The sequence below is a fragment of the Oncorhynchus masou genome, chromosome 28, assembly GCF_036934945.1.
Source record: "Oncorhynchus masou masou isolate Uvic2021 chromosome 28, UVic_Omas_1.1, whole genome shotgun sequence".
In the NCBI taxonomy this organism is placed as follows: domain Eukaryota; kingdom Metazoa; phylum Chordata; class Actinopteri; order Salmoniformes; family Salmonidae; genus Oncorhynchus; species Oncorhynchus masou.
The window spans coordinates 26230326-26253245 of NC_088239.1; the positions used below are offsets into that span (position 1 = coordinate 26230326).

The 22920-nt window shown below is 45.2% G+C and overlaps 2 protein-coding genes across 3 annotated transcripts in view; both read left to right on the forward strand.

Moving 5' to 3' along the window:
• The window catches only part of tmem108 (transmembrane protein 108), a 62022-nt gene extending 49914 nt beyond the window's left edge, over positions 1–12108 (forward strand). For both annotated transcript variants that reach the window (XM_064941697.1, XM_064941698.1), the window contains exons 3-5: positions 6398–7834; positions 8081–8235; positions 10010–12108. In XM_064941697.1, the coding sequence (XP_064797769.1) occupies positions 6398–7834; positions 8081–8235; positions 10010–10126 (1709 nt within the window). In that variant the 3' untranslated portion in view covers positions 10127–12108. The remainder of the gene's footprint in view (positions 1–6397; positions 7835–8080; positions 8236–10009) is intronic.
• A 4804-nt stretch (positions 12109–16912) lies between these two features.
• Positions 16913–21746, forward strand: LOC135517430 (protein CDV3 homolog). Its single transcript, XM_064941700.1, has 5 exons — positions 16913–17360; positions 18867–18943; positions 19079–19209; positions 19377–19539; positions 19645–21746. Exons 1-5 carry the CDS (start codon positions 17154–17156, stop codon positions 19772–19774), a joined length of 708 nt encoding a protein of 235 aa, XP_064797772.1. The 5' UTR covers positions 16913–17153; the 3' UTR covers positions 19775–21746.
• The last annotated feature ends 1174 nt before the right edge of the window (positions 21747–22920 follow it).

Consider the following 22920-nt stretch of genomic DNA (forward strand, 5'->3'; position numbering starts at 1 on the left):
TGTTCACCCACGACTGCGTGGCCACGCACGCCTCCAACTCAATCATCAAGTTTGCGGACGACACAACAGTGGTAGGCTTGATTACCAACAACGACGAGACGGCCTACAGGGAGGAGGTGAGGGCCCTCGGAGTGTGGTGTCAGGAAAATAACCTCACACTCAACGTCAACAAAACTAAGGAGATGATTGTGGACTTCAGGAAACAGCAGAGGGAACACCCCCTATCCACATCGATGGAACAGTAGTGGAGAGGGTAGCAAGTTTTAAGTTCCTCGGCATACACATCACAGACAAACTGAATTGGTCCACTCACACAGACAGCATCGTGAAGAAGGCGCAGCAGCGCCTCTTCAACCTCAGGAGGCTGAAGAAATTTGGCTTGTCACCAAAAGCACTCACAAACTTCTACAGATGCACAATCGAGAGCATCCTGGCGGGCTGTATCACCGCCTGGTACGGCAACTGCTCCGCCCTCAACCGTAAGGCTCTCCAGAGGGTAGTGAGGTCTGCACAATGCATCACCGGGGGCAAACTACCTGCCCTCCAGGACACCTACACCACCCGATGTTACAGGAAGGCCATAAAGATCATCAAGGACATCAACCACCCGAGCCACTGCCTGTTCACCCCGCTATCATCCAGAAGGCGAGGTCAGTACAGGTGCATCAAAGCTGGGACCGAGAGACTGAAAAACAGCTTCTATCTCAAGGCCATCAGACTGTTAAACAGCCACCACTAACATTGAGTGGCTGCTGCCAACACACTGACACTGACTCAACTCCAGCCACTTTAATAATGGGAATTGATGGGAAATTATGTAAATATATCACTAGCCACTTTAAACAATGCTACCTTATATAATGTTACTTACCCTACATTATTCATCTCATATGCATACGTATATACTGTACTCTATATCATCGACTGCATCCTTATGTAATACATGTATCACTAGCCACTTTAACTATGCCACTTTGTTTACATACTCATCTCATATGTATATCCTGTACTCGATACCATCTACTGTATCTTGCCTATGCTGCTCTGTACCATCACTCATTCATATATCCTTATGTACATATTCTTTATCCCCTTACACTGTGTATAAGACAGTAGTTTAGGAATTGTTAGTTAGATTACTTGTTGGTTATTACTGCATTGTCGGAACTAGAAGCACAAGCATTTCGCTACACTCGCATTAACATCTGCTAACCATGTGTATGTGACAAATAAAGATTTGATTTGATTTGATTTTCTTAGAGGTCCACTCTCTTAGAGGTCCACTCTCTTAGAGGTCCACTCTCTAAGAGGTCCACTCTCTAAGAGGTCCACTCTCTAAGAGGTCCACTCTCTTAGAGGTCCACTCTCTTAGAGGCCCACTCTCTTAGAGGTCCACTCTCTTAGAGGTCCACTCTCTTAGAGGTCCAGTCTCTTAGAGGTCCACTCTCTAAGAGGTCCACTCTCTTAGAGGTCCACTCTCTTAGAGGTCCACTCTCTAAGAGGTCCACTCTCTAAGAGGCCCACTCTCTAAGAGGCCCACTCTCTAAGAGGCCCACTCTCTTAGAGGCCCACTCTCTTAGAGGCCCACTCTCTAAGAGGTCCACTCTCTTAGAGGCCCACTCTCTAAGAGGTCCACTCTCTTAGAGGCCCACTCTCTTAGAGGTCCACTCTCTTAGAGGCCAGCAGTTTACTTGACCACGGCTGAGTCCCAATTGACACCGTAATCCTTACATAGTGCACTGGGACCTGGTCAAAAGTAGAGCACTATATATAGGGAATATATTGCCATTTTGGGATGCGGCCTTGGACACTTAGTCACAGTCTTCATAGGGAATCTTTAGAAGCAGGACATGGGTTATGAGTGGTGAAGGGCTCTCCCAGATATAACTGGAGGTCCATCGTAGTTGTCCTTGGTATTCACTAACCTTCAGCCCTGTGTGCAGTCACCAGTAGGCATACTCACATTTACCTTCCTGTATGGAAGAGACACAATTCAATTCAATAGATCTTTATTGTCTGAGAAGGGAAATTCAAAATGAAATGGAAGAGGGAGGGAGAATGTGAGTTTGAGATTATGGAGAATCAATACCATTTTATTCCTCTGATTCAGAGGGGCTGGGTTAAATGCGCAAGACACATTTCAGTTGAAGGCATTCTGTTGTACAACTGACTAGGTATCCCCCTGTCCCATCTGTTTTTTAGTGTGTGTGAATGCATGTGTGTGCACGTGCTTCTCAAGATTAGATGTATTTCATTGATTGATTAACTCAACCACACATACTGCAGCCTTCCAAACAAGTCATCTAGACACTTCACAAAATATTGACTATTCCTCGGGCTGACAAGGAACATCATGCAACATGTTTTGATGTTACCAAACTTAAAATGTGTTTTGCCTCCTTTAATGTTTTAGATATGCTGCTCAATAAAACATGATGATCAGCAAGTTCCCAGATGAATATTAATAAGTATGTTTATTGCAGATGAGGAGGAGCACACCAGGGCTGTGTGTGTGTGTGTGTGTGTGTGTGTGTGTGTGTGTGTGTGTGTGTGTGTGTGTGTGTGTGTGTGTGTGTGTGTGTGTGTGTGTGTGTGTGTGTGTGTGTGTGTGTGTGTGTGTGTGTGTGTGTGTGTGTGTGGAAGTGTTTAACTATTCTTCAAGAATAGTAAACTAGCAAAAAGTTGACCAACTGGGGACATTAAGTTAGCCCCCACAAGGTCAAATGCTATTTCCATGGGGTTAAGGGTTAGCTTTAGGGTTAGGAACCAGGGTTAGGGTAAGAGCACAGGTTAGGGGTTTGAATGGGACTGAATTGTGTCCCCACAAGGTTAGCTTTGTGTGTGTGTTTGCGTGTGTGCGCACCACTTTGTTGCCAGTGGAGCAGGAGCTCATGTATTATTCAGACTTTTCTGACTGACCGGGCCGGGTTGCCAAGTTGTGTTATGACAGGGGGGTTAGATCCTGATTGAGGGTGTGACTGAGGCCAAACCACAGCATGGCAAACAGTGTCGCTATTACAATCACACTCTATTGGCCTGTAGTACAATGCTTTAGTCTATAGCAGTAACACAGTAGCATAAGCTGTCTACTAACAGCCTCCCACCATCAACATTATAGTTATCAACTCTACTCTGCGTGGATGGAACTAAAGCAATATGTCACAGAAAAACATGCAGTGTATGATTATGTTTGTGTGTGTTGGAGGGTTGAATACATTAACAATGGGCTGAAGAGACCGGGGGTCAACATACCTCCATCGGAGATCATCAATGGGTCTAAATATGAGGTTACAAATCCTAGGGTGAGTTGGGCTATTTCTGAGAGAGTATATGGTCTCCCTGCCTTGCGACCATCTCTCTTGAGAGCACTAGTCATAAATCAAACTATCCCGTCTTTGTTATCTCCCGGTTATGGGTCTGGAGTGTCTGGAATAGGCTCCTCTCTGCATTAGGGACGTGACAGGCTTGGTAAATAGAAGGCAGAGGAAAGAGGACCCTCTCATACAGTACCTAGCGAGCCGGAGAAGGTTTGATAGCCTCTGTGTCCCAAATGGCAGCCTATTCCCTATGTGGTGCATTATTTTTTGGAACAGAGCCCTGTGGGCCCTGATCAAAAGAAGTCCACTATATAGGTAATAGGGTGCCATTTGGGACGCATACTAAGTTAAGATAACGTTTAAACGGCCTATGCTTCCAGGCCTTTGCATGGTATTGGATCACATAATGGACTGAAGGAAACGAGTGTATAGGGATGTGTGATGCTGAGTTTTGGTATATGATGGAGTTAAGAGGGGGTACTATTCTATCAGTACAGTGTTTGAAATTGTGGATGTGTGCTGTTACCCTCATAATACTATTCTTTCTCTTAATGCTATTCTTTCTCCTTGATCATACTTATCTTCTGTGAGTTATTTCTATATTTTATTTTCTCCATCTGTACATACAGTATTACAGTATATGTAGTAGTTTTCCCACCTCTCCCTGGCTCTGTCGCCCATCTCTTCATTCGTTTGGAAAACGGAAACTTGGTTTCCATAGTTACCGAGGCAGCACCATGGTGATACGATAGCTTCAACACCTGGGTCATATGGGTAGCATTGAGAATCAGTGTGTGTGTGTGTGTGTGTGTGTGTGTGTGTGTGTGTGTGTGACTGTGTGTGATTGTGTGGGTTGGTGGTGTGTTTCCAAAGCGTAGATAAGCCAGGCACCCCAGCTGCTTTCCTGTGTGTGGGTTGTCTGACCTAAGGTGAGGCACATCTAAAGGTGTAGCAGCTCAGTGAGACTAAGAATAAGGCTAAGAATCTGACTAATACTAAGAATAAGGACAGAATAAATAGCCTTTCGTAGTCAATAGTCGTAACTGACTTGTAGAACAGATTCAAGAGGAATGACTGTAGGTCTGTTCTGTCTGTCTTTTCTGTCTGTCTTTTCAGCTCCTTTAACATCCTCTCTTTTTCTTCTCTCTCTTTCACTTTCTCCCCAACACTCCTCCATACACAGAGTTTTTCATCTCTACTCTTAGAAGAAGAAAAAAATAGTTAAAAAGAGGGTTCTTCGGGACTCCCGAGTGGCGCAGCGGACTAAGGCCCTGCATCACCGTGCTTGAGGCGTCACTACAGACCTGGGTTAGATCCCAGGCTGTGTCACAGCCGGCCGTGACCGGGAGACCCACGAGGTGGCACACAATTGGCCCAGCGTCGTTCTGAGTTAGGGGAGGGTTTGGCTGGTCGGTATTTCCTTGTCCCATTGCGCTCTAGCGACTCCTTGTGGCGGACCGGGCACCTGCAAGTTGACTTTGGGCTGCTCGGGTTAAGCGAGCAGTGTGTCAAGAAGCAGTGCGGCTTGGCAGGGTTGTGTTTCGGAGGACGCATGACTCTTGACATTCGCTTCTCCCGAGTCTGTCGGGGAGTTGCAGCTTCAGGACAAGATTGTAACTACGAATTGGATACCATGAAATTGGGGAGAAAAAAGGGTAAAAGTACAAAAAAAAGGTTATTTGGCTGTTCCCACAGGAGAACACTTTTTGGTTCCAGGTTAAACCATTTTGTGGAAAGGGTTCTACCTGGAACCAAAAGGGTTCCATCTGGAACCAAATAGGGTTCTTTAAAAGGTTATACTGTGGGGACAGCCGAAGAACCCTTTCAGGTTCTAGATAGATCCTTTTTTTCTACAAGTTTATGTTTCATTCTCTTTTGTCTCTTTCATATCAGTCCTTTCTTCCTTCCCGCTAACCACTGGGTAGCCTTTGAAAAACACACTATGAAATATCTTATTCCTCTTCTCATGTAAAACAACGGCTTTGCTAGCTAGCGCTTTGGTGCTACCACCTGCCTGCCTTTGTGCTAACTAACACAGTATTCAGCGTAGAACACACCGGCCGGTCGGTATTGATGTGTTCACAGTAGCCATGTTTAACTGTGTCAACAAAACAAGGTAGGAAATGAGCAGAGTGAAATGAATTAGCTCCCGCCGGTCTCCTCTGAGTTTCTCCCTCTTTCTCTCTCTCTCTCTCTCTCTCTCTCTCTCTCTCTCTCTCTCTCTCTCTCGTAGATAATGTAATAGTATGACATGGTTCTCCCCCAGGTAGCTTCTAATAGCTAGTTGCTACATCCTCCCTATGGGTCCTGGCTGGTTAGAGTGAAGCTGTCAGGTTTTTGAACATATGAAAACATCATAAGCTTTTTGATTCTTTGTCTGTCATCCATCTCTCTATCTGTATCTTTCTCTCGCTGCAGACCTCTCAGATGTGGCCTAGCGTCACCTCAGAATCAACACAATAACTGCTGCGTGTTTCTGTTGTGTTGTCCATGGAAAGAGAAACGCTTCGTCAGGATGCCTTCTTGCATTTGATGTGTGTGTGGCAGGCTCAGTCATGCTGGCACAATTAGAGCACGTTTCTCGACAGACAAGAGGTGCCACTAGTCCTCAACCTGTCTGCCACACACACATGGACGCATAGGCATGCACACAGACTCGACACAAACACGCATACAGACACACGCAAACACACACACATTTACACAAACACACACACACTGACACAAACACACACACACAGCATTATGAGGTTAATAAAGCAATCTAGTTAAACCAGGCGAGTGACAAACACAGTGCAGGCAGTTGATTAAGGCGTGATGAGTTTTAATGGATGCAAGACAAGGTTGTAAGGTTCCTCACTGACTCATAAACAGCCTATTGCAACTCCTGAGCCTCAGTGTTGGTGCCTCAATATGCTAAGCAGGGAACCTCAGGAGAAATGGTAGACAGACCTGCACACACACACTCAGACATGCATACTTGCACACACACACACATTATTTCTAATAATTCTCCCTCCCTCTCTCTCACACTCTCTCTCTCTTTCTGTCTTTCTCCCTCTCTCCCTCCATCTCTGTAGATGTCCTAGTGATCCTGGCTGTGCCAGTGGGCCTGGTGTTTTCTACCCAGGAGCTGTACCCCAGCCGGACCCCCCAGGACCCTGTCTCCATGGCAGCGCCCCACAGCAGCCCCCCTAACCCGCTCTCGGCCCTGGCCCCCCCAGACTGGCAGCAGGAGGGCTCCAGCAGCGGGGATTCTTGGTCCCCACAGAGAGGGGCAATGCCCACGGGCATCATCCAGCCCACCGCATCCCACAGCTCTTGGGGCTGGCATCTAAACCACAACACCAGCCTGGCACACATTATAACACCACCCAGTAGAGACAGCCTCATTCAAGCTGCAGCTACTGTCAGTCCTAACACTGTGAGCTCTATGAGAGTTAACCAAGACCCTGGCCTTAGCTCTGCCAGCCCCAGCCCAGTCAAGCAGGCCCACTCCCCCAGCTCTAGTGCTCTCAACCTGGGCCACAGCTCCAGTTCTCTCAGTGCAGACCAGGGCCTCATGCCCAACTCGTTCAGTGTAAATAAAGCCCGTAGCCCAGATACTGTCAGTGTTAACCAGGGCAACAGCCCTCCTAGCCTTACCAGCTCTGGTGGCCCGCATAGTGAGGTGGCTCCAGACTCTGTCCTGGCTCCTCCAATACCCAGCCCACTCACAGAGAGAGGGCATACTCTTAACCCGGAGCTTGATGGTCTCCCGTCCCCCACACACACGCATGCCCCCCTGGTGGGGAATGACGAGGAGGCCACAGACCCCAGTCAGCAGGACTTCACCAGTGAGCTGCAGCCTTCCTCCCTATCCTCCTCTTCCTCAGTGGATGCTGCTCTAGATCAGACCCTCAGGGAGCATGTTGAAGCCACGGCCAAGCTGTCCCAACCCCACGCCATCACCCTACGGGGGGTGCACCCATTGGTCAACGAAAGGCCCACCAGGGAGCTCAAAACAGAGGGGCCTGCCTCTCCAAAAGAGAGCCCACCAGACAAGCCCCCCTCCCCCTCCCCGGCCCCCACCTCTCCATCTCCCCCCTCCCTGACCCATGCCAGTCTGGCCCCAAAGTCCAGCCCTGTCTCCACCAATGGTACCACAACCAATGACACCGCAGCCCAGGAGACAGGCAGCGGCAGGGCCCCCTCTCAGGGTACAACAACAGACGATGCCCCCCTTGGCCCACAAAGCCCACTTGGCAATGCCACTTTTCATAACGGCAGTGTGGAGGGCAGCCCTAGCAAGAACCCCTCCTCCCAGTGGAACAGCTCGTCCCCTACGGAGCCGCCCTCCACGGCCAGTGGGAACTTTCTGAACCGCCTGGTCCCCGCCACCACCAGGGACCCCTGGGGTCCAGGCAACGGCTCTGGCCCCGCTATGGACTCGCCGCTGTCCCGCGCCACCATCTGCCTGAGCAAGATGGACATCATGTGGATCGTGTTGGCTATCAGTGTGCCTGTGACCTCATGCTGTGAGTATCAAATAGCAACCTGAGGAAGGCTCTGGTGACAAGAGGTTAGAGAAATTGTGTTTGTGTCAGTGGGAGGCTAACCAACACTTTTTGGCGGCTGAGACCACTTTCATACTGACCACCGTATCCACTGAAACACTGTGATACATAATGAAAGACCCTGGATTGATGTATTAGAGGTTGTATCATTTTAGAGGATGTACTGACTTTGCCCCCCCCTCTCCCCCACTCTCCCTCCCCCTCCAGCTGTCCTGCTGACTGTGTGCTGTATGAGAAGGAAGAAGAAGTCTTCAAGCCAGGAGAACAACCTGAGCTACTGGAACAATGCCATCACCATGGACTACTTCAACAGGCACGCGGTGGAGCTGCCTCGGGAGATCACGTCCCTAGACAACGCTGAGGTACACCTATTCCTGATGTCACTGACAACCTTGTTATAAAGCCCAAAAAGGAATTCCTGTAGGAAATGAGAAATGTTTCACTTCAGTGGAAGGGCCTGTATGTAAGTTACAGCCCCCCAATCTGGCACCAAATTGCTCTACAGGGGATATATTATTTAGAGTGAAAGGGCCGATATGTACGGTTGTTGTGAAGCCTGGACTCAGCATGGTGTAATGGACATTTGGTCAAATTGACATAATCTGTGTGATGGCATAGACTAGAGTTTAGAAATAAGCTATTTTCTGAATATACAGCCTATGTTTGTACAGGCATTATAAATGTGGGCTCCTCCAATCCTCCAAGTTAGGCTCCTCAACTAGATGTTCTTCAGAATTCACTAATGATACAAAACATGTAAATAAGTGAGCAGTGTTGTTGCCAAGTAGCTAGAGTACTTTAGCAGATGTGAGGTCAACATGTTGGTTACAGTGGACTATATATGTGGACTATAGTGCCCTCTGCTGTACAATTACAGCCAAAACTTCAACTGAATCATTTTGGGGTCAATTTAAACCGTTAGATTATCCTTTGTATAGTTCAGGGATGGGCAACTGGGTGGGTGGTGCTTAGGGCCCACAAAACACTGTATGTGTGGGTATAGATGTGGGTAGCAGACCCGCAAGCCACTGCAGCCCCTCTTGATGATTACACATTTTCTTCTGGCCCCCATCAAAGTTGCTTATCCCTGGTGTCGTCTATCGCATTTCAATTCACTCTACGGACATATTTTTGTTGCTATGAAATCAGCACGTCTCATCGGCTCTCCACATAATTTCTCATCTGCATACTGACCACACCTCTATTTCTGATTTGTCCTCTCTTTTTGCTCACTCCATTGCTCACTCCCCGTCAATGCCTCCTCCCGTGGTGCAGGAGGGGAATGCCGAGGTTGGAACATGTTTAGGGTGTTTGTGGTGACACACCGGTGTTGTCTTGCGTCCCTATTTTATTCCTCCCACTGTAGCGCTGCCTCGTCCCTCCCTCTCTCCCTCCCTCCATCTTTGTCTTTCCTTATAATTCCCCTAAAGTGCCTCTAGCTTTGCTGATGCTGTTACAATAGAGATGAACCGTGAATTGATTTATCTATATGGCTGTTACGGTCAATATCTATTTTTGCCAAATAGCCTTTTTCCAGTGCAACCTGGTGTATATTCCATACAATAGTTCAAGTACTATATACAGTGATGTGTTAATGCTAGGGTTAGGGGTATTGCCAGCTAAAATGTACCTCTTCCCATCCCCTCTCTTTCTGTAAGGCTCGTTCTTCTGAATCACTGTTTTTTTCTGCTTTTTCTCCCCCACCCCCTGTTGTCTTTTTAGCTGAGTCACTGCCACGATTTCTCTCTCTCCCTCTCCCTCTACTAACTCTCCTCTGTCTCTCTCCCACTCCTCCCTCTTCCACGCTTCCCTCCCTCTGCTGTGTTGCTGTGTTCTGCTGAGTCTCCCCTTCCCTTCTTTACTTATTTTCTCTGTTGTGTAGCCTGTTCAACTCCCCTCCCTCTTTCCCTCTATTTTTGTCTCTTCGTGTTCTTTCTGCTAGCTTAATCAGTCAGCCATCTTTTGTCCTCACCTTTCTACTACATACGATTCAGACCCCAAGCACAGAGAATTGTTTGTGTCTCCTAAGTCGCAAAACACTCTGTCCTGAATCTCACTAGCCTTTGTGTGTTGTGTGTTTCGTATGTGCGTGCGTGCATGTGTGCGTGCATGTCTGTGTGCGTGCGTGTGTTTCAGGAGCAGGAGACGTGCCTACCTCCTAATGGAGACTACAGCGACAGCGGGGTGGTGCTGGTTAACCCTTTCTGCCAGGAGACCCTGTTCATCAACAGAGAGAAGGCCTGTGACATCTAGAGCGGACAGATGCTGGTCTGGTGGCCATGTCCTGATACCACCGGTACAAGACTGTCAAAAATAAAAGTCTGACTTTCAAAATAAATGTCCCCCGCCCTTTTCTCCCTGTCGTTGTCATTTTTATACATGTGGTTAACTTCAGAGACACCCACTTTATACTGTATATTATGAATACATAAACGAGACGAAGAGAAGAGCTAAAAACAGACACTATTTACTATGAGGGTTTGCCTGCATATTTTTCTGATGTACATTTTCTACAAAAGCTTAATTGTGATAATGGTTTTTATGTCTTTATAATCTACGGAGTATGTGTGATTTGCCTTTTGTTACAGTGGCTTGATGGTGAGAGCATTGTGGACGTGGCCACTTGAATTCTGCTTTAGAGAAAATATATTATGTAAGAACGTTATGTTTCATTTTCTTAAAAATCAAACCCAAAATACTTACTGAAAAGCCTGTTGAACTTGAATTCTGTACCTACGTACTTGAGGGGATATGGAGGTTTAGGGCAAGGTTTGTGAGGCCAGGTGTTAGTAGAGAGAGCCCAAAGGGCATAGGGTTGTATCTGAATAGACCAAATGGACTTTCCCCCTCGCGTGTCACCAGCCTCTCTGTTGAGGGACCACGTACATGTCTTAACTCCCTTTGTCAAGCTGTCTGTCTGTCTGTCTGTCTGTCTGTCTGTCTGTCTGTCTGTCTGTCTGTCTGTGTGTGTGTGCGTGCGTGCGTGCGTGCCTGTCTGTGTGTATCTCTGTCTGTTTGTCTGTATGGATTCGTGTTATGGAGTGGGTTCTGGCAGTCAATTATGTTTGTTTAACGTTAGCCCTCTCTAACCCTAAATATTTTGAGACCAAACATATCATAATCTCCCTCCATAAGTACAGTATTTGTCCATGAGAGTAAATTGTGTTTATTACTGTAATGTACAGATACTGAATGATATTTGATTTAATTTCTGGATGTAAAAATAAAAAATGCCGTAGAAATCATGACCAATGAAAATACTGAGATAATATTTTATCCTGAATATTTACTGTGAGCACATACAGTGGCAGAGTTTAATCAAACATACATATTTTGTTTCATTATCAAATCGATTTGTGTATCATGCTTTACTTTTGCTTTGTCACATGTTTGTAGTTGCTAAATGCTGCCTTTTGTTACTGCCTCTGCTTGTCACATTGTGAAACGCTTATCTGTTCAATCATACTACCCAGTGTTTGAAAATGTTGTTGAATTAGCGTTTTGTTGAATATGTTATCAATCTACTGGATGTGCACTGAGTATACCAAACATTAGGGACACCTACCTAATATTAAGGTGCACCCCTCCCCCCTTTCCCCTCAGAAGACACTCAATACGTCAGGACATGGACTCTACAAGGTGTCGAAAGCGTTCCACAGGGATGCTGGCCAATGTTGACTCCAATGCTTCCCACAGTTGTGTCAAGTTGGCTGGATGTCGTCTGGTTGGTGGACCATTCTTGATACACACAGAAAACTGTTGAGTGTGGAAAAACCAGCAGTGTTGCAGTTCTTGATACAAACTGGTACGCCTGGCCCCTACTACCAAACCCTGTTCAAAGGCACTTACATTTTTGTCCTGCCCATTCACCCACTGAATGGCACACATACACAATCCATGTCTCAAGGCTTAAAAATCATTATTTAACCTGTTTCCTCCCCTTCATTTACATTGATTGAAGTGGATTTAACAAGTGACATCAGTAAGGGATCATAGCTTTCACCTGGATACACCTGGCCAGTCTATGTTATGGAAAGAGCAGGAGTTCATAATGTTTTGTATACTCAGTGTTGCTGCAACGGGCACGAGGTGCCATACCAGAGAATGGGTATTTTGCTAAATGTAGAATGGAGAGGAGGGGCAGTATCTTGTGTCCAGCGTCATGTATTTTTTGTATCGTAACATACACTGTCATTTTTACTGCTGAGCAATAAAAGAGAAAAGCTTTTCAAACATTCTCTGTGTCTTATTGACTATTCATCTATTTGACTTCTTCCACTCATCCACGAAGACTGTTGTAGTTGCATATTAACTGCATAGTACTCCTGAGAAATTGTGCCACTGCCAATTGGTATTTTATATGATCAACCTTCTACGCTACACAAGGCTATCTTAATTTTAATTGTCCATTAACTAAAAAATGAGAGAAGAATCATTACCACTTGCTGCAGACAGATGTACATTAAACCTCTGGGACAAAGCAATGTCAGTGCCTTGCTGACCCCAGCTAAACCATTGACTAGAATGTTCTCTGTTCATCTCTGCTGGATCTGGCTAGTGGCCATTCTATACATGGCCTCACTGTCATTGGATAAAGCCTACACTTTGCTAATGCTTAACTAGAGAGCTTCACTACTTGGGGTGCGTTGACGACCTACCACTTTCTCCTATCACTAATAAATACGCTAATATTCAATGTCATTTGTTGTCATTGTTTGACTATTATGTAAGAGGTTTCAAGTACCATTGGATGGGACCATGTAGGCCCTTTACACAAAATATACTGGTGGGCCTGGATGTGTGTTGGGTCATTGTCCTGCCCAATAGTCATAGTAGGCCTAATAGAGGAAATCTGCTCGATGGACAGCCCAGTCCCATGCTAAGCCCATAGTTTCACATGGTGGCATCACGCCTGTAGTAATCACACAATATATAAAGTGAAGACTATCATTGAATGGAGAGCAGGAATAAGTATGTTTTCATCGAAGGTCGCATCCAGGCTCCCACAATACTTCTAATCTTGATGTGATTGGCCTGACTGAAACATGGCTTAAGCCTGATGAATTTGCTGTGTTAAATGAGGCCTCACCTCCTGTTTACACTAGTGACCATATTCCCCGTGCATCCCGCAAAGGTGGAGGTGTTGCTAACATTTACGATAGCAAAGTTCAATTTACAAACAAAAAAATTGACGCTTTCGTCTTTTGAGCTTCTAGTCATGAAATCTATGCAGCCTACTCAATCACTTTTTATAGCTACTGTTTACAGGCCTCCTGGGCCATATACAGCGTTCCTCATTGAGTTCCCTGAATTCCTATCGGACCTTGTAGTCATAGCAGATAATATTCTAATTTTTGGTGACTTTAATATTTACATGGAAAAGTCCACAGACCCACTCCAAAAGGCTTTCGGAGCCATCATCGACTCAGTAGATTTTGTCCAACATGTCTCTGGACCTACTCACTGTCACAGTCATACTCTGGACCTAGTTTTGTCCCATGGAATAAATGTTGTGGATCTTAATGTTTTTCCTCATCATCCTGGACTATCGGACCACCATTTTATTACGTTTGCAATTGCAACAAATAATCTGCTCAGACCCCAACCAAGGAGCATCAAAAGTCGTGCTATAAATTCACAGACAACACAAAGATTCCTTGATGCCCTTCCAGACTCCCTCTGCCTACCCAAGGACGTCAGAGGACAAAAATCAGTTAACCACCTAACTGAGGAACTCAATTTAACCTTGCACAATACCCTAGATGCAGTTGCATCCCTAAAAACTAAAAACATTTCTCATAAGAAACTAGCTCCCTGGTATACAGAAAATACCCGAGCTCTGAAGCAAGCTTCCAGAAAATTGGAACGGAAATGGTGCCACACCAAACTGGAAGTCTTCTGACTAGCTTGGAAAGACAGTACCGTGCAGTATCAAAGAGCCCTTACTGCTGCTCGATTATCCTATTTTTCCAACATAACTTAAAATGAGGAATATAAGAACAATCCGAAATGTATTTTTAATACTGTCGCAAAGCTAACTAAAAAGCAGCATTCCCCAAGTGAGGATGGCTTTCATTTCAGCAGTAATAAATTCATGAACTTCTTTGAGGAAAAGATCATGATTATTAGAAAGCAAATTACGGACTCCTCTTTAAATCTGCGTATTCCTTCAAAGCTCAGTTGTCCTGAGTCTGCTCAACTCTGCCAGGACCTAGGACCAAGAGAGACACTCAAGTGTTTTAGTACTATATCTCTTGACACAATGATTATTATTCCAAGTAAACTACTGAAAGCGCTGCTTCCTTTGCTTGGCCCTCCTATGTTGAACATAATAAATGGCTCTCTATCCACCGGATGTGTACCAAACTCACTAAAAGTGGCAGTAATAAAGCCTCTCTTGAAAAATCCAAACCTTGACCCAAAAAATATTAAAAACTACCATATTGAATCTTCCATTCCTCTCAAAATGTTTAGAAAAGGCTGTTGCGCAGCAACTCACTGCCTTCCTGAAGACAAACAATGTATATGAAATGCTTCAGTCTGGTTTTAGACCCCATCATAGCACTGAGACTGCACTTGTGAAGGTGGTTAATGAACTTTTAATGGCATCAGACCGAGGCTCTGCATCTGTCCTCGTGCTCCTAGACCTTAGTGCTGCTTATGATACCATCGATCACCACATTCTTTTGGAGAGATTGGAAACCCAAATTGGTCTACACGGACAAGTTCTGGCCTGGTTTAGATCTTATCTGTCGGAAAGATATCCGTCTGTGAATGGTTTGTCCTCTGACAAATCAACTGTAAATTTCAGTGTTCCTCAAGGTTCTGTTTTAGGACCACTATTGTTTTCACTATATATTTTACCTCTTGGGGATGTCATTCGAAAACATAATGTTAACTTTCACTGCTATGCGGATGACACACAGCTGTCCATTTCAATGAAACATGGTGAAGCTCCAAAATTGCCCTTCCGAGAAGCCTGTGTTTCAGACATAAGGAAGTAGATGGTTGCATACGTTCTACTTTTAAACTCAGTCAAAACAGAAATGCTGGTTCTAGGTCCCAAGAAACAAAGAGATCTTCTGTTGAATCTGACAATTAATCTTAATGGTTGTACAGTCGTCTCAAATAAAACTGTGAAGGACCTCGCCGTTACTCTGGACGCTGATCTCTCTTTTGACTAACATATCAAGACTGTTTCAAGGACAGCTTTTTTCCATCTACGTAACATTGCAAAAATCAGAAACTTTCTGTCCAAAAATGATGCAGAAAAATTAATCCATGCTTTTGTTGCTTCTAGGTTAGACTACTGCAATGCTCTACTTTCCGGCTACCTGGATAAAGCACTAAATAAACTTCAGCTAGTGCTAAATACGGCTGATAGAATCCTGACTAGAACCAAGAAATTTGATCATATTACTCCAGTGCTAGCCTCCCTGCACTGGCTTCCTTTCAAGGCAAGGGCTGATTTCAAGGTTTTACTGCTAACCTACAAAGCATTACATGGGCTTGCTCCTACCTATCTCTCTGATTTGGTCCTGCTGTACATACCTACACATACACTACGGTCACAAGACGCAGGCCTCCTAATTGTCCCTAGAATTTCTAAGCAAACAGCTGGAGGCAGGGCTTTCTCCTATAGAGCTCATTTTTTATTGAATGGTCTGCCTACTTGTGTGAGAGACGCAAACTCGGTCTCAAGCTTTAAGTCTTTACTGAAGACTCATCTCTTCAGTGGGTCATATGATTGAGTGTAGTCTGGCCCAGGAGTGTGAAGGTGAACAGAAAGGCTCTGGAGCAACGAACTGCCCCTACTGTCTCTGCCTGGCCGGTTCCCCTCTTTCCACTTGGATTCTCTGCCTCTAACCCTATTACAGGGGCTGAGTCACTGGTGCTCTTTCATGCCGTCCCTAGGAGTGGTGCGTCACTTGAGTGGGTTGAGTCACTGATGTGATCTTCCTGTCCGGGGGTATCATCGGATGGGGCCACAGTGTCTCCTGACCCCTCCTGTCTCAGCCTCCAGTATTTATGCTGCAGTAGTTCATGTGTCTGTGGACTAGGGTCAGTTTGTTATATCTGGAGTATTTCTCCTGTCTTATCCGGTGTCCTGTGTGAATGTAAGTATACTCTCTCTAATTCTCTCTTTCTTTCTCTCTCTCGGAGGACCTGAGCCCTAGGACCATGTCTCAGGACTACCTGGCATGATGACTCCTTGCTGTCCCCAGTCGACCTGGCCGTGCTGCTGCTCCAGTTTCAACTGTTCTGCCTGCGGCTATGGAATCCTGACCTGTTCACCGGACGTGCTACCTGTCCCAGACCTGCTGTTTTCAACTCTCTAGAGACAGCAGGAGTGGTAGAGATACTCTTAATGATCGGCTATGAAAAGCCAACTGACATTTACTCCTGAGGTGCTGACTTGCTGCACCCTCGACAACTACTGTGATTATTATTATTTGACCATGCTGGTCATTTATGAACATTTGAACATCTTGGCCATGTTCTGTTATAATCTCCACCCGGCACAGCCAGAAGAGGACTGGCCACCCCTCATAGCCTGGTTCCTCTCTAGATTTCTTCCTAGGGTTTGGCCTTTCTAGGGAGTTTTTCCTAGCCAACGTGCTTCAACACCTGCATTGCTTGCTGGGTTTCTGTACAGCACTGTGAGATATCAGCTGATGTACGAAGGGCTATATAAAAAAATATATTTTAAATTTGATTCTACTGTAATGACTTGGAATGCCGGCTTTGAGAAAACAAGAAAACTCATTAATAAAATAAAGATTTGTTTAAGTGCTGCTCTCTGGTTCCATGATCAACTGGTCAATGATCAATACAATCAATTGATCAGTGAGGACCACACTACTAACAGTAGACCTCATGGTGTGGTATCAGATTACTACCAGGCTACTGTGATAGGGCGATAAAAAAGACATGCAATTTCATTGGTTAAAGTGTTTTTTATTTGCAGTTAATTGGTTCTTCAGCATGTCCATTGTGTTTTTGTTCATGTTCATCCGGGGCATCCTGGAAAGTATGTATTGGCTGTACATCCGGTTTTCCTGTCAAATAGCAGTGAGCGAGCGCAGCCCCCAAAGATTGGTAATGTGGCACATTGAAAGACAGGCGGTCAGACAGTAGCTACATTTTCTTTTTTACGCTAGAAGGGAAATTGTTTGATTGCTCTGGTCGAATAACAATTTAACCCCTCCCCTTCAACTGAATTATAGAGACGTTGTGAAATTTACGATTGTCCTTGCATAGCGTTTGTTTCTGAAATAAGATGGCGGATGTAGAGACTTGTGGTGCTGCTCCAGAGAAGAGCCTGGATGATTTCTTTGCCAAGAGGGATAAAAAGAAGAAGAAAGAAAAGGGAGGTAAGGGAAAAGAAGCTCCAGTCGGGCCCACACCAATTGTCTTGAAAAAGAACAAGAAGGAAAAGGAGAAGTCGGGCACGAAAAACGAAAATCAAGATGCGCAGCCGGAGAAGGTAACGTTAGCTAGCGCCGCGCTAGTACTAGTTAGCCAGCAAGCTACTTGCTACTACTAGCCAAGTCAATATGTTTGCTAGCTAGTTTGCCTGATAACGATGATGACTCATGCCATGACTGTTTGGTAATACACAATGGCTGGCTAGTTATTACACCGACCTCACACATGATTTATGGAGAGAAATATGTACGTTTAGTTAGCTAACTTGCCAATTGGCTAGCTACTTAAAAGAGCAATCCAATAATTGAGTTCGCTAACTTAGCTAGACTGCAAACTCACGATGTATTCCAGACGGTGAGCAGACATTTCTCGATGACTTTAGGCCGCGCCAATGTCGGCTTTCTCGATTTATCAACGATAGCTAACTGGCAAACGGTGTGGCTAGAATGTTTTCGACAGGTGAAAACTGGCACACATTGGATTATATGACTGGCGTAACATTAGTTAGCTAGCCAGCAACATGGCTCGTGAAGAATTAGAATCTTATTGGAAAATATTGCCAGCGTTGTAGTAACATGCGTCATGACGAATGCAAATATAACTAGCTTACTAACTAGCTAATTAATTTTGACATCTGTCAAATTGGAAGACGAGTAACGTTAACGTACTAGCTATTTGGCCTCATTCGCTAGATGCTTAGGCCTGCAATATTCGTCTGAGGGTTCAGGTGGTTGGGCCTGGAAAATGGGGACTGGACTGCAGCTGTTAAACTTAGAACCTTCCTTTGTGCAGACAAAAGCACAAAGAGTAGAACCTACTGGCGATAACGTTATTAGTAGCTAGCATTTTATGCAGGTAACATGGTTCTGAGGTTGACACGTTCCAGGGATGTTGTAATAAACGTCTTGAGTCTGCCAAATTAGGGCGTGGCCAGTATCTAGACCCAAGTTTCTATTTTATTTGTACCCTTGACAAACGTTCCTTTTCATGGCCAAGTTTGCATGATCAATTGAGATTGATATGACACAAATGTATGAGTCCTTGGGGTGCGTTGGGAAATTCACTCTGGCCATCTACTCCAATTTCCGAGCACTCTTGTCTGAGTGTGCCAGAGCGCATAATAACTGATGAATTTAAGAACGCACAACACCTGTTGAATATGGCCAGTGTCTGCAAAAAAGCGTAATTCAATTGTTGCCAGCAGCACAGTTGGTCGCCAACGCTCTGAATAATGTGAAAACAGCCTAACCAGCTCTGCAAGGGCTTGTAAAATAGTCTGTGAGGTGTTCTCATTTGTTTGGAAGTAGCTAGCCAACGTTAACCATTTGGCTTGGGTGCTTGACTGCCTTTGTGAGGTCTGAACACTCTGCTCAAACCTACTCCTCAGCCAGTGTCCAGTGTACGCTCTGGATCGAAACGTGAATTTACAATTTGACCACGATCTGAATGTATGAATGCCCAGGGCGCACTCTGGCACTCAAGATTGAATTTACGAACACACCCTTGGATTGCTAAACCATCAGTCAATGGGTTGTGTAACTGATGAGTGTTGCTCTGTCTGCAGGAGGATGAGGAGTGGAAGGAGTTTGAGGCGAAGGAGGTGGACTACAGCGGACTCAGGCTGCAGGCTCTCCAGATAAGGTAAGACTGAAGGGGGGGGGGGGGGGTTGCATTCATTCAGTGGGCTAAAAACAGTAGGTACTACCCTAATGACATGTTAAACGTTTGTACTAGTTGCATGTTTTTGTTGACTGTTTTGTCTGGTGGTTGTGGCAGTGATGAGAAGGAGGAAGAGGAGTATGAGGAGGAGGTCGGTGAAGATGGCGAGATCATCCTGGTCAGTGGAGACAAAATGTCTGGGCCTTGGAACAAGTCCGGTGCCCCGCCACCTGCCGCTGCCTCTGTTGGTGGGTATATCTCACTCCGCACTGTGTATTAATTCCACACCCTTAATTGTAGTTTTGAAGTGTTACTCCCATACAGACACTGTAGTTTTGACAATTAATGTGGACTACTAATGAGCCTTGCCCCCGTTTTCACTGACTGGTTCTCTTCTCTGCTCTCGTCTCTACAGAGGTGGAAGAGGTGCCTGAGTCAAAGCCTTCTGGGGTGTACCGCCCCCCAGGGGCCCGACTGACCACTACCAAGCGTGGCCCCAACCAGGGGCCCCCTGAGATCTTCAGCGACACACAGTTCCCCTCACTCGGGGCCGGCTCCAAGCATGTTGAGACACGCAGGTCAGTGCACCTCTAAATATCACTCATCTTACACGCATGCATAGGTGGCACACACAGTGTAGAAATGTCTTTGTTAAATTAATATATCCAATGCTCGGGTTTCAGAGACAGGGAGATGGAGAAGACCTTTGAGGTGGTGAAGCACAAGAACCGTGGCCGAGAGGAAGGCGGCAGTGGGGCCTCCCTGCAGCAGTTGGAGCTCGGTAACCAGTACGCCATCTTGGGGGACAAGTAGCACACCCCAACCCCCCCCTCCCCTCCCCTGCCCATCCAGCGTGGTCTTGCCCAGCCGCCAGAGGGAGCTGAACTACAGCTGTGTGTACCTAACTACAGCGCAGTCCTGACAACGAATGTTGGCGCTGCTGCCACCACCACACTGGACCTTCTCTCCCTCACACCACCGTACAATACATACATTATACATCTCACACAGTGAACCATATAAACTGACACACTTTACATCTACATGCATTATATACAGTACATACACAAAGCACCTGGTTGGCAAAACTGAAGGACTACATCCAAAAGTGCTGTGGCAAGTGATTAACTGAAACAAAAAAATATAAAATCTATATGATACACCCATATGAATGACACTGCAGCATCAACAACAGCAAACGACAACGTACGGTTGTCTTTTGTGGATTGTTTTCAGAGCAGCAGTTGTGTGGTACAACTTCTCTCTGGACTTCAACTTGCTTTGATTATAAAGCCACAGAGGATTGAAGAAGACGAAAAAATAGTGCGAGAAGAATTTACGAACTGTTGTTGCGAATAGATCTATTTTTTTTTGCGAGATCGTTATAACCCAAACTGCACATGGTTGGTTGGTGTGTTTGAGTTATGGTTTGGGCATGTGAGGGGAGACTACCTCAGTCACAGCTGTGGTGACCATGTTGAGCGGGCTTTGGCTCTTGGTGGTGAGTGGGGCAAACACCAGGCCTGCAGACGAGAAGACCACCAGGCTCTTTCACTTAGAAACTTGAAGATTTTGTTTTCCTCAAGAATGGGACTCCTGCAAAGATCTGTGGACACAGGAGAGAAGTTATGGTCCTCATTTAGAATGACTATTTAAAAGTGGCCTTACTGTAAAGAGCAAGAGAGGGAAACTGCTTCGTTCTCTAGAGAGAAACTTGCTCGTTGTCTCATGGTATGTTGCCAGCCTCCTGGATCTCGCAACTTAAAGATAAACCAACCTCCTTTCCTCTTCAAGAATGTAGTGCTGAGTTGTAGTTTGTCAGAATATTATACTGACTAACTGTCCTTCATATCCACTGTTTGACTTGCGCCCCATCTCTTTTAAAATTTGATTGTTAACATTGGCAAAGTGTTATTAAAGCTCCTCCTTTCTAATCTGAAGTCATTCCTTTGGTAGATGTTTTGACTTTTTACAGGATTCTGAGGATTCGGCCCTTTTTTGTTTTACTTTTGAGGGCTTTGTTTCCACCAGTGTTCGTGAACTTACGTCATTGTGTAGAGGTGGGATATGAAAAATAGACTGACATATTGTTACAGGTGCAAAGATACTAGCTACAGCGTCCCAAAAATGACCCTTCTGTACCCAATGCCTGTAATTGACCACAGTAAGTATGGCCTGTCATACTGCTGTCCATTTTTGAGTACATATGTTTGCTTTTGCCTATATTCATTGAATTGCTTCAGTGCAAGACATTCAAGTTTACCCTATTCTGCAGAATGGAACTCAACCCCCTTTCCATCCTCCCCATAGAGTTAGTTGCCCTCAAAGCTCCTCCAAATATGAGGTATTGTTTCTGTACTTATTGAAATCTTTAGAGCAGATTGATGACATGTATCCCTGGTCCTGGAGAGCTTCAGTCAGTGCCTGCTATCTTTCCGCTTGGGCTCCAAACCACCTGACCTCAGTCTCCTCTCATGAACCAATGCGGTAATATAGAAAGGTCAGGTGGTTTAGATTAGAATAACCATGTTTGCATTTCCTTTGTTCTAACCCTCTGTTCAACCTAAGAATTGCTGGATTTGTGTTCAGATATTTCTGTTGAAGTCATTTGAAATGTAATGGAACTTTTAATTTGCAAATGGATGGCCAGAGTTGTGGAGGGCACTGTAGCACACAAAGCATCCTGTGGACCCCTGCCTAAACGTTGTGGGTGGAAGTAGCGAACATTTCTACTGAGAACTGTTATCGAAGACTAGTTTAACACAATAAACAGTGATCTTTGTGATGGGTGTCTTTGTCTGAGTTCTTAACTTAAAAGTGACTGTTTATTTCACGGGTAGGCTAGATGTTCACATAAGGCCACACTGAGAAACTATTCTGCATTAGAATTAGCAACAGTTAAGTATTACATTTCAGTAGGCACAATAATGCACTGATAAATGACCTTTCAGAGCACCATCTGGGGTTGAGCCTTAAATGTAATTGCAGTTTAAGAGCTGATAAAAGTGCACACTACTTTAGATACAGTTGTATCTAAAGTGTTGAGATAGTTAACTATCTTAAGTAATTTAATGTTTTTGAGGGTTCACCTCGCCAGCTGTGATTTGTTACCTGAATCGGTATGTTACTTAACGTCGCAGGTCAAGGTTGGAAAGTTGTGCTCTATCTAGCCACAACTGTACCGAGCCAAAGACTGCGACAGGTGTAAAGGATAAGTAAATCTGGCTGTGTCAGATGCAAATGCTCAACTAATGTGGAAAACCCCGCTGTGGCTCCCCCAATGGGCGCGTTTGAGTGGTAAACAGAAAGTCAAGGAGTGAAGTTGGAGACACACGCACCAGTGGATGCTGGTGGGAGGAGCTACTGGAATGGAGCAGGAGCGATTGTAATGTCTGGAATGGAATAAATGAAAAGGTATCAAACATGAAACCACGTTTGACTCTACCATTAATTCCATTCCAGCCAGTACAATGAGCTCGTCCTCCCACCAGCTCAATGACATGGATCAGACTACATGTACATGAGTTCACATACATTACCTTGTAAACACCATGCCAAGCAGTCAAAGCACCTGACATTGACCCCACGACTGGTGTCTGGGTTACTTGCTCATTAAGGTTCTGTTTCTCGGACACAGATAATACCTCTAAAATTGCAAGCTTAGAAATCCCCTACAATAACCCATATGTAGCTAACAATATGTATTACATTTTACTCACACTTATTAAACACTCAACAAATGACTTGTTGCGGATTTTAAAAAATCAGTGCGTGATGACGTACTGTACACAAAATACAAATCTAAAGTTCAATGTGTTTCCATCACATTTTCAACTGTACCGATAGTTGTCTCAAAAAAAGAAGCAAATGTGTCTACTCCGGTCTTGGCACGTTCACTAGCCAACAGCTCGCAGCTACAACGCGAGTAGGCTGTGTGGGTATGGGTAGGCTAGTCTACA

Coding starts and splice junctions, on each gene's coding strand:
- LOC135517430 (XM_064941700.1), top strand. CDS start 17,154: ATGGCGGATGTAGAGACTTGTGGTGCTGCTCCAGAGAAGAGCCTGGAT. Junction 19,210..19,376: donor ACCTGCCGCTGCCTCTGTTG/GTGGGTATATCT, acceptor TCGTCTCTACAG/AGGTGGAAGAGGTGCCTGAG. Junction 19,540..19,644: donor AAGCATGTTGAGACACGCAG/GTCAGTGCACCT, acceptor CTCGGGTTTCAG/AGACAGGGAGATGGAGAAGA.